At 52.2% G+C, this 13,882-nt stretch overlaps 1 protein-coding gene across 4 annotated transcripts in view; it reads left to right on the plus strand.

Moving 5' to 3' along the window:
- ARHGAP27 (Rho GTPase activating protein 27) overlaps positions 1 to 13,882 on the plus strand; it is a 38,744-nt gene that overhangs the window by 5,147 nt on the left and 19,715 nt on the right. Inside the window, exon 1 of one of the 4 annotated variants that reach the window (XM_077164070.1) lies at positions 11,946 to 12,345. The exons of the other annotated variants lie outside the window; for them this stretch is intronic. Within the exon in view, the coding sequence (XP_077020185.1) occupies positions 12,289 to 12,345 (57 nt within the window). The 5' untranslated portion in view covers positions 11,946 to 12,288. Of the gene's footprint in view, positions 1 to 11,945; positions 12,346 to 13,882 lie in introns of those variants that run through there. 4 annotated transcript variants of the gene reach the window in all.

Raw genomic sequence — 13,882 nt, forward strand, 5'->3', positions numbered from 1 at the left:
TGTAAGCTGGGAATCTCCCTGCCACTCCATCCTCAACAAACCCCTGGTCCTTGGAGTTGGTTCTTCCCAGTCAGGAAACCCCACCCCTGCTCTTAGTTTTTTTCCTGTAGCATTTAGAGAAGGAATTTCCTGAAAGGTGAGCTTGCTTGTTTTCTTCTTAGAGGAGGCAGGAGAATGAGGTCCTCCCCTTCCCCTCTACTCTTCCTGGTCCATTCACTCATTCATTAAGTATGTATTCATTGAGCACCTGCCAAGCCCTGGGTGATCCTGGGCATCCAGAGCCGCTGGAGGCACAGTCACAGCGTTTGGGAGCTGGCTCTCTGGGAGGGGACGCTGCAGGAAGGGCTGGTGGCTCCGTCCAGCTTGGCACAAGCCGTCTGGATGGAGCCAGATTCAGGGTATAGGGGAGCATGGGTGAAGGCACGTCTAGGGCCTGCAGCCCCCCACCAATATACAGCTGGAGCCTGGGGTACCCGCGTGGGGAAGGACAAGGGGACAGAAGTGGGTGGTGTGGCCACAAGCTGGACCTTTTGTGCCTTGGCCAGGAATTTGGACTTAACCTGCAGCCACTGGAAGGCTTTTAGCCAAGAAAGGAGGGCGATCGAGAAAAGACCCCCACGGCTGGAACTGTGCGAATGGCCAGGGTGCTTCATGGCTTTCTGCGCATGTGGGGTATAGGACCTGGTGACCAATGGAAAAGGGGGTGGAGGGAAATCGGGATAAGCTCTAACTCCCTAGTGTGCGCACCTGGGCAGTGGAGCTGTGTACGGAGGAGCTGCCACGCTGGGGGTGGGGATGGGGGTGGAGATGGCACCCCCTGCCACTATGCTGGGCCCAGGAGGCAGGTGGAGGGGTGGGTGGGTTTGCTGCTGAGGAGCAGGCCTTTGGTGTGAGATGGTGGAGCTGTGGATGAGGAGAGAGAGTGCAGTGGGAACAGGAGTGCCTGAGACAGCATTTGGACAGACAAAGGGAGGAAAGAGGAGCAGAGAGGGAGGAAGAGCCAGGGAACAAGGAGGAAAAGCAGGTGAGTGCGGGGCCCAGGGGCTGAGGAGAAGTGTCCAGAAGAAATAAGGTTACAGGAAGTCACGTTAGACAAGGGCCTTGAAACATTTATCTGAAGTGCCACCAAAAGGTCAGCAGCCACCTATCAGGAACTGGTCAAGGGAATTGCTGAAGGCAGGGGCGGGGGGCCAGGCGGGAGTGAGGCTGCAGATATAGATCCAAGGGTAGGCCATTGTCGGAGGGTTGACCGGGAAGGAGAAACTGTGGGGTCACTGCCAGAAAGGGAGTAGAGTCCCCGGATGGAGACTCACAGAGCCTAAGTGGTTGGGCAGGAGCCAGTAGGTGGAGGAGGCTGGAGGTGGGGAAGAGGGAATTGATGAGTGGGATCCCAGGGGAGCAGGGGGTGAGGGAAGGGCTAGAACAGAGTAGACAGAGTCTTGCTTCCTCAGAGCATGGAGGTGGCACAGGTCATCAGAAAGGGTGGGATGAGGACTGGAGGAGGGTGGGGACAGTGTCCAGTCGATGGACCACTGGGCAATGGGAGAGGCCAGGCAGCATGGAGGGCTGCTGAGAAGGGAGCCTGTGAACTACGGGTCCCGCTGCCACATCATCGGCTCAGGGACAGGGCTGGCCAATCTTGGAGGCTGGGGTTCCCCAGAAGAGATGAGCCTCTACTGTGAACCACATTTTACAGCTTTGACGTTCATTATTCACACAGCGGATATATCAGGTTCTCCTGGCATGTACTTGTCACCTAGCTGGACCCTGGGGATGCAAAGTATGGTAAGACACAACTTAGTCTCTGGCCCAAAGGGCCTCAGGGGCCTGTGGGCTCTCACTCAGAGGCTGGCACACGAGGCCATCCTCCCAGCAACTCAGCAGAAAGGCATAGGTACTGCTATGTGACCCGAGTGCAAACAGGATTCAGAGAGGTTTGGTGACTGGCCCAAGGCCACACAGCCAGGAGGTGTTTACATTCAGCTCAGTCCAGGCCTCCCAACCCTAAGCCTAGATCTCTAGCCACACCACTCTGGCCAGCAGGCATAGTATTAGCTGGGTGGCCTCCAGGCTTGATCACTATGTTCTCTCAGGGAGGATGATATAAGCTTAAGGTGAATAAGTGCTCGCTTTCCTGAACGCCCTTTATGTGTCCAGGCCTTTGGTGGGGAGGAGACGTGAATTCCAAACCTTGATCTCGCTATCTGCAGCTGAGGGTTTAACCAGAGAATTAGACATCCTAGGAGAAGGCAGAAGCAAATATTTCAAGGAAGGAGAGATGGAGGAGAGAGGGAGGTAAGCTGGGAGGGCTTCCTAGAGGAGGCAGCTCAAGAAGCCCAGGGAAGCCAGGCAAAAGCAGGTGCAGTACACGGGCCTCTGACTCCTCCCACGTGGCTGGGAGTCCCAACCCTGGGTGAGGGGCCGTCCATGCTCAGGACTTAGGGTGTGGCTACCATCCCCGCCCCCTGGCCTCCAGCACGAAAAGGGCCAGGCCACCAGGATCTGGACTGGATCCCGCCCTGCCAACAGGGCATTGGCCACAGGGAGGAAAGAGTTACAGCCTGGGGCCGCCACAACTTCTTATGCAAGCAGCCAAGGAGGCTCCTTACCTGAGCAAGGGAAACTCCAAGGTGGTGGCTTCCTCAGGAGCCAGAGCCGGCTGAGTGGGACTGAAAGGAGCCCCAGGGCCCTCGTTCCTGGGAACTGTGAGTGACCCGTGTCGCCTGAAATTGGGGCCCCTGGAGGAGCAGGGGGTGGGCCAAGGCAGTTTTCTCACTCTCTCTTCCAATCCCCATCCCCACCCCCTCCTTCCCTGCACGCATCTGAAAACCACCAGGTGGCTTCCCCCTGTAAGGTACCCCCTCCCTCCTCTCTGGATATCCCAGGCCTGGCACCCACTTCCTGGGATAGACTCCAACGGCGGCCCGAGGCGGCTAGGATTGAGATAAATTAACTTGCCTCGGTACAGACCCACCAGAAGCCTTCTGGGAAAGGGGTTAGTAAAAGCAGGGGTGCTGAGACCAGGTTGAAGGTTCAGTGGATCCCCTTGCTCATACTCCCTCCTCCCAATCCCCATGCTTCCAGCTCTGTCAGTGCCCAGGGGTGGCCCAGCTGGTTTCCTTCACATCTGCCCTGACCTTACCCTCCCCATGACTCACCAGGGGCCCAGGCTGACCCAGGAGCCCGCCTGCCCAGCCTATGGCTTGGCTTGTGAAGAGCCGGTTCTTGGGTATTCCCCTCCCACCCTCACCCCACCTCCCTGGCCACTGAGCAACTCCCTCCTCTGCAGGCCGGGAGGCGACCTCTGGCCACCTTCCTTGAGCGTGGGCCTCCTTCTCCACCCCTTGGCCCCTCCCTGCGGCGCCGGCCTCCAGCCAGGGGCCAAGACTAGCCCACCTTCCTTCCCACTTCCTTCCTGAGGCAGCCCCTGCAGTCAGCCTCACTCCAGACCTGTTTTGTCTGCCCTTCCTGGAGCTGTTTGTGTCTCGTGGCGGGAGGGGGCGAATGGTCAGTAAAGAATGCCAGCACGACCAGAGCCAGGGCCTGGGGCATGGGAGAGTCTGGGACGGTCTAGTGATCAGGGTGTGGTTAGGGTCCCACGCCAGGGTGTTGGGGAGCTTTGCAGCTGGGTCTGTGCTGGGGGAGTGAAGGAACTATTGCTGTTGGTTGTTGTGGGGTGTGGGGGGTAGGTACTGGGGCCCTGGGACCCAGAGTCTCTTACTAAGATTCCAGAAGCTCTGTTTCCAAATTGAGGCCTTCTTGGCATTGCGGGGATTTCAGAGTTGGCCAAGGCCCGTGAGACCCTCTCTCCCAGACCAGCTCTGGGCTCCTGTGGGCTTCAGTCTGCATCCTTCCTATCCCTCGACTTGGGGGGCCTCTGGGAGGCATGAAAGGGGGTGGGTCAGGGGCCCCTTTCTAGACCTCAGTGTCTGTCCTGAAGCTGGACAGACTTGGGCCCAAGAGAAGCAGAATCTCTCAGCCATCTTTCTTCCTTATCTACACATCGAGTGCTCCTCAGCTTTGTTTGAACATGAATGACTATTTTCCCCCTTTAAAAATAGCTTAACACGGGGCAGACCACAGTGGCTCAACAGGCAGAGTTCTTGCCTGCCATACTGGAGACCCAGGTTTGATTTCTGGTGCCTGCCCATGAAAAAAAAAAAACACCGTAGATTCAATATTATGGGTGCACTGGTGGTTCAGTGGTAGAATGCTCACCTTTCATCTGGTTCGATTCCCAGACCATTCACCCCCCCCCAAAAGAAAAATATATATATGCTTAACGCACTTACAAAAATAAAATAAATTGCTTAACACAATTACAAATACTTGGATAATGGAGGAAATTTCACTCTAATTAGCCTTTGTTTTTTTTCCCATCCATTCTGTTTCCTCATGATTCTGTATTGGGGAGTTTTTCAGATATAGGGGCTCTACCTTGGACTGACTATTGTGTTTCCTGTTTTTACACTTAACTCAGTTCTTTGATTTTACTCAGTGAATACCAGGTGCTCTTGAACTCTGGGGAGGTAATGAAAAACAAGGCATGGTCCCTGCCCTCAGGTAGCTTATTCTCCAGGAGGAGAGATTGTCAGGCAAACTGACAGTACTGATGTGGAGTGGTGGAAGCATCAGCAAGGTGCTGTGGAGGTGTAGGTTGGAGCAGACCTCCTCTCAAGATGATGACTGGGAAAAGGGGAATCTGGAAATACCTCCCTGAGGAGGACAGTGATGTCAGAGGGCAAATCCAAAATATTCCTACAGTTCAGCCTCCCGTGAAATCGTCTGGACCTGGTGCCTTTTTGGTAGCAGATTTTTTCTCATCACTGATAATTAGTCTTTGAAAGTTTTCCAGCACCTCTCTAATTCATTCTGGGAATTTTGTATTTTATCAGGAAAGCATTCATTTTCTCTAGCTTTGTAAAATCTTCACTTTTAAAGTTTCTTATGGATTTCCCTGCAGTCAAGCAAATGATTTTTTTAAGTTTTTCATAGACCTATAGGAAAATTATTTTTTTTTGTTTAAAGTTTGTAAGATTCCATATGTATCATTTTAAGTTTATTGATAATATTATTGAAACTTGGGTTTTTTCTTTGTGTCTTCTTGTCTTTTATACTTATTCTGCTAGAGTTATAGTGAGTCTCCCACTCAAATTTTATGTCGATAAAGTCCTTCTTGTAATTTTAATAGCTTTTGCTTTTTATATTTAACTACAGTGTTATCAGGAGCATACAGATTTTGACTGTTTTATCATCAAAAATTGTGCCTCTGTATCATTTTTATTCTATTCAGCATTTTTAACCTTAAATCCCACCTTGTTTGTAATTAATGTAACCACTCTTGCTTTTCATTTTATTATTTTAGTTGATTATTTTGTTTTATGGCACTTGCCTTCTGTCTCTAAGAATCCTTTTATTTTCAACATGGAAATATATTTCATATATATATCTTATTACTATGTTTTTCACCCCAGCCAACTTTTGTCTTTTAATGGGAGAATTCAGTCTGTTCATACTTAGTTTAACAACTGATATACAGTAATAGGTTTTATTACTTTCAGCTTATTTTACATTTATTGATTTTTACTTTTTGGTTTCTTTTTTCTTTCTTTTTTTCCCCCCTGGTTTAATCAGGCTGCCAGCAGTTCCTGTTCCCCCCACCCCACCCCATTAATCTGTTGTACCCTCAACCCTTTCATTAGTGGCATTTCCTGCCTGTCCCCCCACCATGCCCCTTTCCTGTGAGTTCCTAATCAAACACATTTTCTATAGACTCTGCCTACCTGGGTATTCCTTTTCATAGCACTCCCATCAGGAATCACAGAACCCTGTCGGTCTATTTTTACTAATCATTGTTTCTTTCACTTTTTCTCCTTTTGGAATCCTAATCATTTGCATGTTAGGTCTCCGGAGTGGATCCCGTGAGCTTCTTAGCTTTTCCCTCTTTATTTCTATCTTAATGTACGTATTTTTGTTCTGAGGTCTGAAATATTTCTTGCGCTTGATCTTCCAGTCCCCAAATTGAATCTGAAGAGTGAATATCTCCACCTTTAATTCATGTAATGTTTTAAGTTCTAAAGCAATCCCAATCCTTTTTTTTTTTTTTTGGTGCTTTCCTTGAGTATCCCTAAGGATTCTTTTTGTTCAAGTTACAGTTGTATTTTCCAGTAGCTCTATCTTGTTCTGAATTTTTTTTCAGCTAGGTAATATGGTTAAAAAATCAAAACCATATAAAAATTATATAGCAAAAAAACTAAACAAATAAAAAATTACATAGCAAAAAAATCTGGCACACACTCCTTTTTCCATGTCCTGTTCACCAACAGTTCAAAATTTACCACTTTGATAACTCTTTCTCTGTCTTTCCAGCATTTCTTTATATAAAAATAAACTAGTGTGATTCCATATTTGGTTGCTTGAGTTTCTGTCTTGTTTACACAAAAATAGCATGCTGTATTAACTGTCCTATACCTTGTTTATTTTTTGCCTTTTTGGTCTAACAATGTACTTTGGAGATGGTACATAGAGGATACCCCTGCACGGATGTATCATGATTCATTTGGCCGGTCCCTATTGATGGACACTTGGATTGTTTCCCATCTTTTGCTATTCCAAACAGTGCTGTAGTGAATCACCTTTTGTACATGTGTAAGTAAATGGAGAATAAACCCGGAAGTAAGATTTCTGGATCAAAGGACAGATGATAGATATTTAGTAGGTATTGCCAAATTGCCATCCAGGGGACTTTTATCACTTTGCTTTCCCACCGACACAAACAAGCGTTTCTATTTCCCCAGACCATTGCCAACTGAGTGATCTCAAACTTTTGTTTTATGCCAATTTTTATGATAGTAAAACCTATTTTCAAGTGTAAAACCTATTTTACATTTCTCTTTCCAGTGAGGGCGAGCATCTTTCATGTATTTGTGAGCTGTTTGCTTTTCTTTTTCCATGAATGGGCTGCCATATGCTTTGTGCATTTGTCTTTTGGGTTACTGGTCTTTCCTGTTGATTTCTAGGAGCTTTTTCTGTATTAGGGAAAGTAGCTCTTTGTCTATCATATGAATTTTAATTTTCCTTCAGTTTGCCTTTTGACTTTGCCAGTGGTGTGACTTGGCCACAAAAGATTCTTAAAATACAGCTACATAATCAACTATACCAATCCTTTATTTTATTTAGATTTGAGTCTTTGTTAACAAAGAACTTTTATGACGTATAGAATTTTGCTCCAATTTTCTTCTTTGAGTAGTTTTATGGCTTATTATTATTATTTTTATATTTAAACCTTTAATCCTGTGGGGTTTATCCCAATGAACAGTGTCCCATCACCTTTTATGGACCAGTTCATCTGTCCCCCAGGATTGGTGATGACGTCTTTAGCACATACTGGCTCCTAGCTGTGTTGGGGTCTAATAGCAGCCTGTTTGCCTGTTTTTGCAGCTTCCCTCCAGACACAGGGGTGGAATTTATATGTCTTTGTTCACAGGGGCTTGAGTTGAGCTGTTGGAGTAACCCGCTGGGGGGTGGGTGCGGGTGGCCTCTGTCGGTAGGCCTGCGGGAAGGCCAGCCTAGCAGGAAGTACACCTCATATGCTCATGGCCCTGTCCTTTCCTTCTTGGCTTTTCCAGCCTTAAGGGTGGACAGTTTCTTGCCCACCTGTTTGGTTGTCCCTCAGCTCCTGGGGACAGGGGGTCTGGTACAAGAGCCCTCCTGCCTTCTCCCCTAGAGCCCCATGGTGGGCACAGTCTGCCCCAGGGGTGCCAGGTTCCGGTCTCTGCCTCAGATGCTCTTCCCTGGGCCAGCCAGGCCTTGCCCACCCACTACCCCAACCCTGCTCTGCTAGGGCCCGAAGGGGGTTGCATTTGGAGAAGAAAGGAAGCAGGATATGTTTTAAGCTGCCATGTTGCCACAATCCCCAGCCTCAGGCCTGAACTTAAAGGGCAAGAAATCATGTTGCCTATGAGGATGGGTTGAGGGTTGGGGGCCAGGCTGGAAAAGCAAGTCTGTTTCCAGAGGAGCAGTAACGAACAACTCATATGATTCTAATGATGAGTCTGGAGGGTAATGAAAAATATTTCAAGGGAATTTCGTTTTCACTTTTTATCATGAAAAATTTCAAACTCATTGAAAAGTAAAAAGAATATTAAAATGAATAAAGTTACACCCATAACTTATATTTAACAAGTAACACTTCTCTTGTTTGTTTTATCTTTTTCGTTGTCTTGAGGAATGATCAATTGGATATCATCATATTTCACCCCTAGAACTTCAACATGCATCTCTGAAAGAATGACATTTTCCTCCATAATCACCATATCATTATTGTATATACATAGATATAATTAATGTTAATCTCTTAATATCTAAAACTCAAACCACGGTCAAATTTCCCTAACTGTCCTAAAATGTGTCCCTCACAGCTGGTCTGTTTGAGCCAGGATCCAGGCAAGGACGATGCATTGCATTTAGCAGTCTCTTAAATCTCTGCTAAACCTCCCACCCTTTTCTTCAGCCGGGACACTGACTTGTTAAAGAAACCAGACCAGCTGTCCTGTACAATGTCTGCTCCAGAGTTGCCTGTTTGCTTCCTGTGTTCCTCTTATCCCTGTGTTAGCTGTGACCTGGTCACAGTTCAGGGAGGTCGAATCATCTGGGCTCAGCGACAGGAGATGCCAGGGAAGCAAGAGGAGGCAAGGATGGCTCCAGGTCTCTGCTTGAGCAACAGAGACACTGAGATGGAGAGAAGGAGGAATGAATCTGGGCAGCAAGCAGGTATATTCGGTTTTGTTCATGTAGCTTTTGAGGTGTGCACCGGATGTGCAGGTGGGAACTTAAGGCGGACAGTTGACATATGAGCCCAGAGGCAGGCGTGTGAGTTGTTAACATAGAGCTGGTTGTGGAAACCACAGGACTGGGTGTGCTTTTCCAGGGGGCAAGGTGAGGAATAAAGACAAGACACCAAGCACTGGAGGTGAGCAGAGAATGGAGCCTGGGCCCGAAGAGCAGAGAAGGAGAAGGAAAACCCAGAAGATTCTGAGGCCTAAATACTGGCGAGAAGTCAGGCAATAAAGGGTGGAAAGTGGGTGTTGAATTTGTCATCGAGGAGGTTGTGAGCTGGGAGCCTGAAGATGGAGAGAACGTGGGCGCATGCAGTCCTTCCACGAGCTGGCTCTGAAAAGGGAAGAGGGGGAGAGAGTAAAGGGGGTGCAGAGCTGACTCCGGAGGAGAACTTTAGCTTTTTAAGATGGAGAGAACTTGAGGGTGTTGAATGCCAAAGAGACAAAAGCAGTCAGGAGGGAGGGGTTGGAGATTGAGGTGAGGAGGCAAGAGGCAGTGGGGCCCCCTGGGGCCCAGGTTGGGAGTGTGTGGACTTGGCCAGGAGGATCCTGTGTCCCTCCTAAGTGTCGGGTGCAGGAATGGTGGTGCAGATACGCTGGAGGGCATAGGCGGAAGGTGGCCGCACCCTGGTCACATTTCCCACCTCCCTGGGTTGGCTCACAACCGTGACCTTCACTGGCCCCGAGGGTCCTCGACAGACCATGTCCAGCTCCTCTTGTCGTCAGCAGGCCTCCTGGGTCTCTGCCAGCCTTATGCAGAAGCACAGAGGGTGTGAGCTGGGAAACGGGCCCCATGCCAGACCCCACCCCACCTTGAGGTGCAGGCCCAGCAGGCAGCCCCATGAAGTCACCCAGAGGCTGGGGACGGAATCTGGCGTCGCAGGTGCCCAGTCGAAACTCGAAAGCAGAAGTAGAGCCGTGCTTGCTTCTCCGTGTCCCCCATGGGTGTGGGAACACAGGGCCCCACTCGACTCTTTCACAGAAACCAGCCCTGTGAGTGGGGACAGACAGATAGCCCCATTCCATGGATAAAGGAATGGGGGCCCCAAGATACAGGGGTTGCCTGGTGAGAAGCTGGGAACAGAGTCTACACAAGAACCCAGAACTCGTGCTCTATTCTTTTCCTTTCCTTCTGTCCCAAACCCAAGAGAAGAGTCTCAGCTCAAATGTCTGTGTTCAGAATCTCATGCTACACCCAGGTGGCGAGATTACCACTGACCCCAGGTGCCTGCATTGGGCCACATGTCACAGTCACCTGAGGCGCCTTAAAATATTCCTTGCCCAGGCCCCAGCCCAAGCCAGTTACTTCAGAGTCTCAGGGAGCTGGGCCAGGCATGGGTCCCCAGGATTCTGAGGCTTCCAGGACCCTGCGGCAGGTCCTGCCATGTTCCCTGTGCCCTGTGGTGGACGGGTGGCCCTGGGCTAGGCAGGGCTGGAGAGAGAGAGGCCTGGTCTCGGTCCTCAGGGAGGTCGGAGGAAGGACGGGCCAGAACCAGTCCTGTCTTGTGTTCAGGGCTGAGCTCCTTGAGGCAAAGGTCACAACTCATTCCCACTCGCCCCTCCCCACCCCAGCCCAGCCAGGCTCCGGGAGGCCACAAACGGACATCTTGTCTCGGCATCAGCCCCCAGAGCCGGCTCCTGGGCTGAGGTGCTGCTTTGGGGCATTTCTTTTGCCTTTGGGCCAGAAGCTGATAGAATTTTCCTATTGCACTTGCCCCTGCCTCAAGGCTTCCTGCGGCAGGTTTTGGAGAGAAGGGGGTGAGGGCACAGGAGAGGAGGACCCCAGATCTTCACCCCCTCTCCCTTGGGGAGGGAAGCCCAAACGGGGAGGCCAGGCCTGGGGCTGTGGTCCCTCCCCAGCACCCTGCAGGCAGAGTCCGTTGGGAGGCCCCAGCCATGGGGGCAAGCCCCTGCTACGGAAGGGAAGGAGTGAGCTGCTGGCTGCGGGTTCTGGCCCCAGCCCTCATGTCACCCCTGGTCTCTGCCTGAGGGAGACCCTGCTCCCCTATCCGACTGTCAGGGTGGTGCTAAGGGCCAAATCCCCATGCCCACCCGCTCCCACACCCCCAGCTCCCCCTGTTGGCTAGGAGCTCCTGGCTGCTCAGGAATTTACCAAGGCTGTTCCTGTCTCCTGTGCCTGGCTCAGTCTCTCTTGGTGATTTGTCATTGTGTATGAGCATGTCCAGGTCGCTGTCCCTCGGGGCAGCGTGATGTGTCACATGTGTGATGGTATGAGGGCTTCAGGCCTCTTTCTCTCCTGCTCTCTCCCTTTGGTGGTGGGAGGGGGTGTGGGGGGTGAGGATTAGGCTGTGCCTGGGGCTCTGAGCTGCTGAGTCAGGGTACAGGGGCGGGAGGCAGTGACCCTAAGCTTTTGAAGGCAGAGTATAGGGCCTGGGACCCCAGACTTGCTCAATGTTTCCCAGCCCAAATCCACACCATGCCGGTATCCCATCATGAGCCCACGGTGGGTGCAAGAAAGTTTGAGCCGGCAGGTGGGTGGACAGGGTGCTACCTGGCACCTGGGGCTTGGAGAAGGGGCCACTGCTTCTCCCCAGGACGCTGCATCCACTGCTCATGGCGGGGTCTGGCCACCCACCTGTGTGAGGGGTTGAATTGAAGAGAGGCCAGGAAGGAGGGCTGAGCTGGGGAAACAGGCAGCGGCGTGCAGCTGGGGGGAGGTAGGCATATGTAGGCACGGAGTGTTGGGGGTGGAGGGGGGTGGCCACACAGGGTGGGGATGGGCCTGTGTCACCACGTGGGTAAGCACACAGGTCTGGGGAAGCCAGGCTGGAGGCGGCAGGCTCGGGCAGTCAGGAGGCCAGAGGGTGGTGTGGACACGCGCTCTCCTGACCTCCGTGGGGCTGGCGGGGGACAGACGCTGCCTGCCCTTCCAGTACCACATCCACCCTGATCCTTCCTCCCCTCCTGCACCTCCCCAAGCTTCCTCTTCCCCATCGCTTCCCCCCTGGGCCTTAGGGGAGGCGGTGGCCAGGCCTGCTCACTGTCCTCTTTCTGCTCAGGAACTACTCCAGGCCAGGCCAAGGGGCTGTCAGCTCAGGCCCCAGGGACCCAGCTGTGTTTCCCACCCACCCTCCCCAGTGCAGAGCTCCCCCCATCCACATGTGGGTCAGCTGTGCCACAGCCTGCTCTGTGGCTGGGCAGAACTCGTCTTGGGGGTGGTGACCCGAACACTGAAGCGGGGGCAGCCAGTGTGGTTTCTCAGGAAGCACAAAAATACCCCTGACCTGAAGCACCCCAACTCCACCCGCCACCTCTGTCTCAGGCGGCACTTCCGCAGCCCTGACAGGAAATGGGCTGGCGGCTCAGCCTCCCACCATCTTGAGACAACTTCTTGTTTCCCTGTCACCCTGTCCAGCCCTGGGGTTGTGCCCCTTGGCTCCACGCCTCAGACCTTCCCAGGGCTCCTGCCCAGCAGTTCAGAGGGGGCAGGATGGTGGACACAATTGCCAAGCTGACCAGGAGGCAGAGTCAGGCCCTTCGGAGGCAGGTAGGGGACCCTGGCTTTAGAGGGTGAGTTCAGCCTCTCAGGGAGTGGCAGAGGGGCCTCTGGGGACAAGGACCCCCAAAGGAGTCTCCATCTTCTAACCCTGTTAGGAGCTGATGAGCTGGGGTTTGGGGAGGGGTCTTCCAGGGGTTGGGGACATCTGTCCTCTTTCCTCCTCTGAGAGGGGCAGCAGGGGGAATGCTGAGAGGTGGTGACAGCTGGCAGGGAAGGGGGTGGAGGGAGGCAGGGCCGCTACCTGCTTGTGGTCAAGGGGAGGTGGTTGGAGACTAGGGAGCTGTGCTGCCAGGAAGTGCTGAGAGCCAGGCAGCCGAGGCCCCTCTTGCTTCTGTCCTCTGGCCTGAGGTGATAGGACCACTTCCTCTTTCTCACAAAAAGCCTTTGGTGCCCTAGTCAGACCCTTGCTCCTGGACTGTTCCTTGGACTTGTCTGGGAGCTGGAGATGGGGGTGGCAGGTCCTGCTGCAAAGAGGGTGTGAGCCCCCTGGAAGCCAAAGGGTGTAGGAGGGACTGGCCTACCTGGCCAGGAGCCTATCAGATACTGGCTAAGTCTCTCCCAGGAGAGGACAGTGCCTCTAGCTTAGCACTGTGTGAGCTCTGCAGAGTTCTAGAGTTTGAAGGGGCCTCAGGGGTGCTGCAGCCCCGCTCCCTCCACAGGCCTTTAGCTTCTCTGCACATTTCTTAACAGGTGGTCAGACTGCTTGCTTACCTCCTGCACGGGCTACTCGTTACCTCCTGAAGCAGCCTTCATCTTCATCTAGATCTTCATCTAGAATGTTCTTCCTTCAAAGGGGCACTGCCCTGCATCTATTTGGCCACTGATTTGCTTTCTGGAGCCCCACAGTGTGTGTCTGCTTATTCTCTTTCTTGTGACAGCCTTGTCACACTAGGTGCCACAAGTCTACCTCCAAATCTCCATTCCTGCTAGGGACATCCCCGTGTGTGAGGTCCCCATCGGCTCCCCCAGCTTGGACCTCTTCGTGGAGCCACAGGCAGAGCCCAGCTGTGTAGAAAGCTATACTCCAAAGAGCCCGGTTCCTTCATTGGCTCAGCCACCCCCAGAGGCTCCTCCAACCCCTGTTCCAGGGACGGACAAGGCCACTGCCTCAGTAGGTCCAGTTGGGTGGGTAGGAGGTGTGTCTGATTCCTGGCTCCCCAAGGAGTCTCCGGGATTCTGAGGTCCAAACCCTACTTACCTAACCTAGTAGTCCGTAACCTCAGGTGTGTTTGTTGCTGCAGTTTGGCCAGCGATTGACCTGTGTACTCAGGCAATAAGCATTTTGGAAGAGCTGTTGTGTGCTGTAGGGCACTGGACCATCTCTGGGTCCTGTTCTCAAGGAACTCCTGCCTTTGGGGCAGAGTGGGAGACAACTATCCAACCACCCAGGCTAAATGCTGGGGGCCCTATCAGTGCAACAAGCAGGGTGTTGGGGGCTTAGACTCCTCAGGAGGGAGAGGCCCTGCCCAGGAGAGGCTGTACCTTTTTCTTGCCATTCTGCTTGTCCCCTTACCTCCCCCTACTC

The sequence above is a fragment of the Tamandua tetradactyla genome, chromosome 6, assembly GCF_023851605.1.
Source record: "Tamandua tetradactyla isolate mTamTet1 chromosome 6, mTamTet1.pri, whole genome shotgun sequence".
Lineage (NCBI taxonomy): Eukaryota > Metazoa > Chordata > Mammalia > Pilosa > Myrmecophagidae > Tamandua > Tamandua tetradactyla.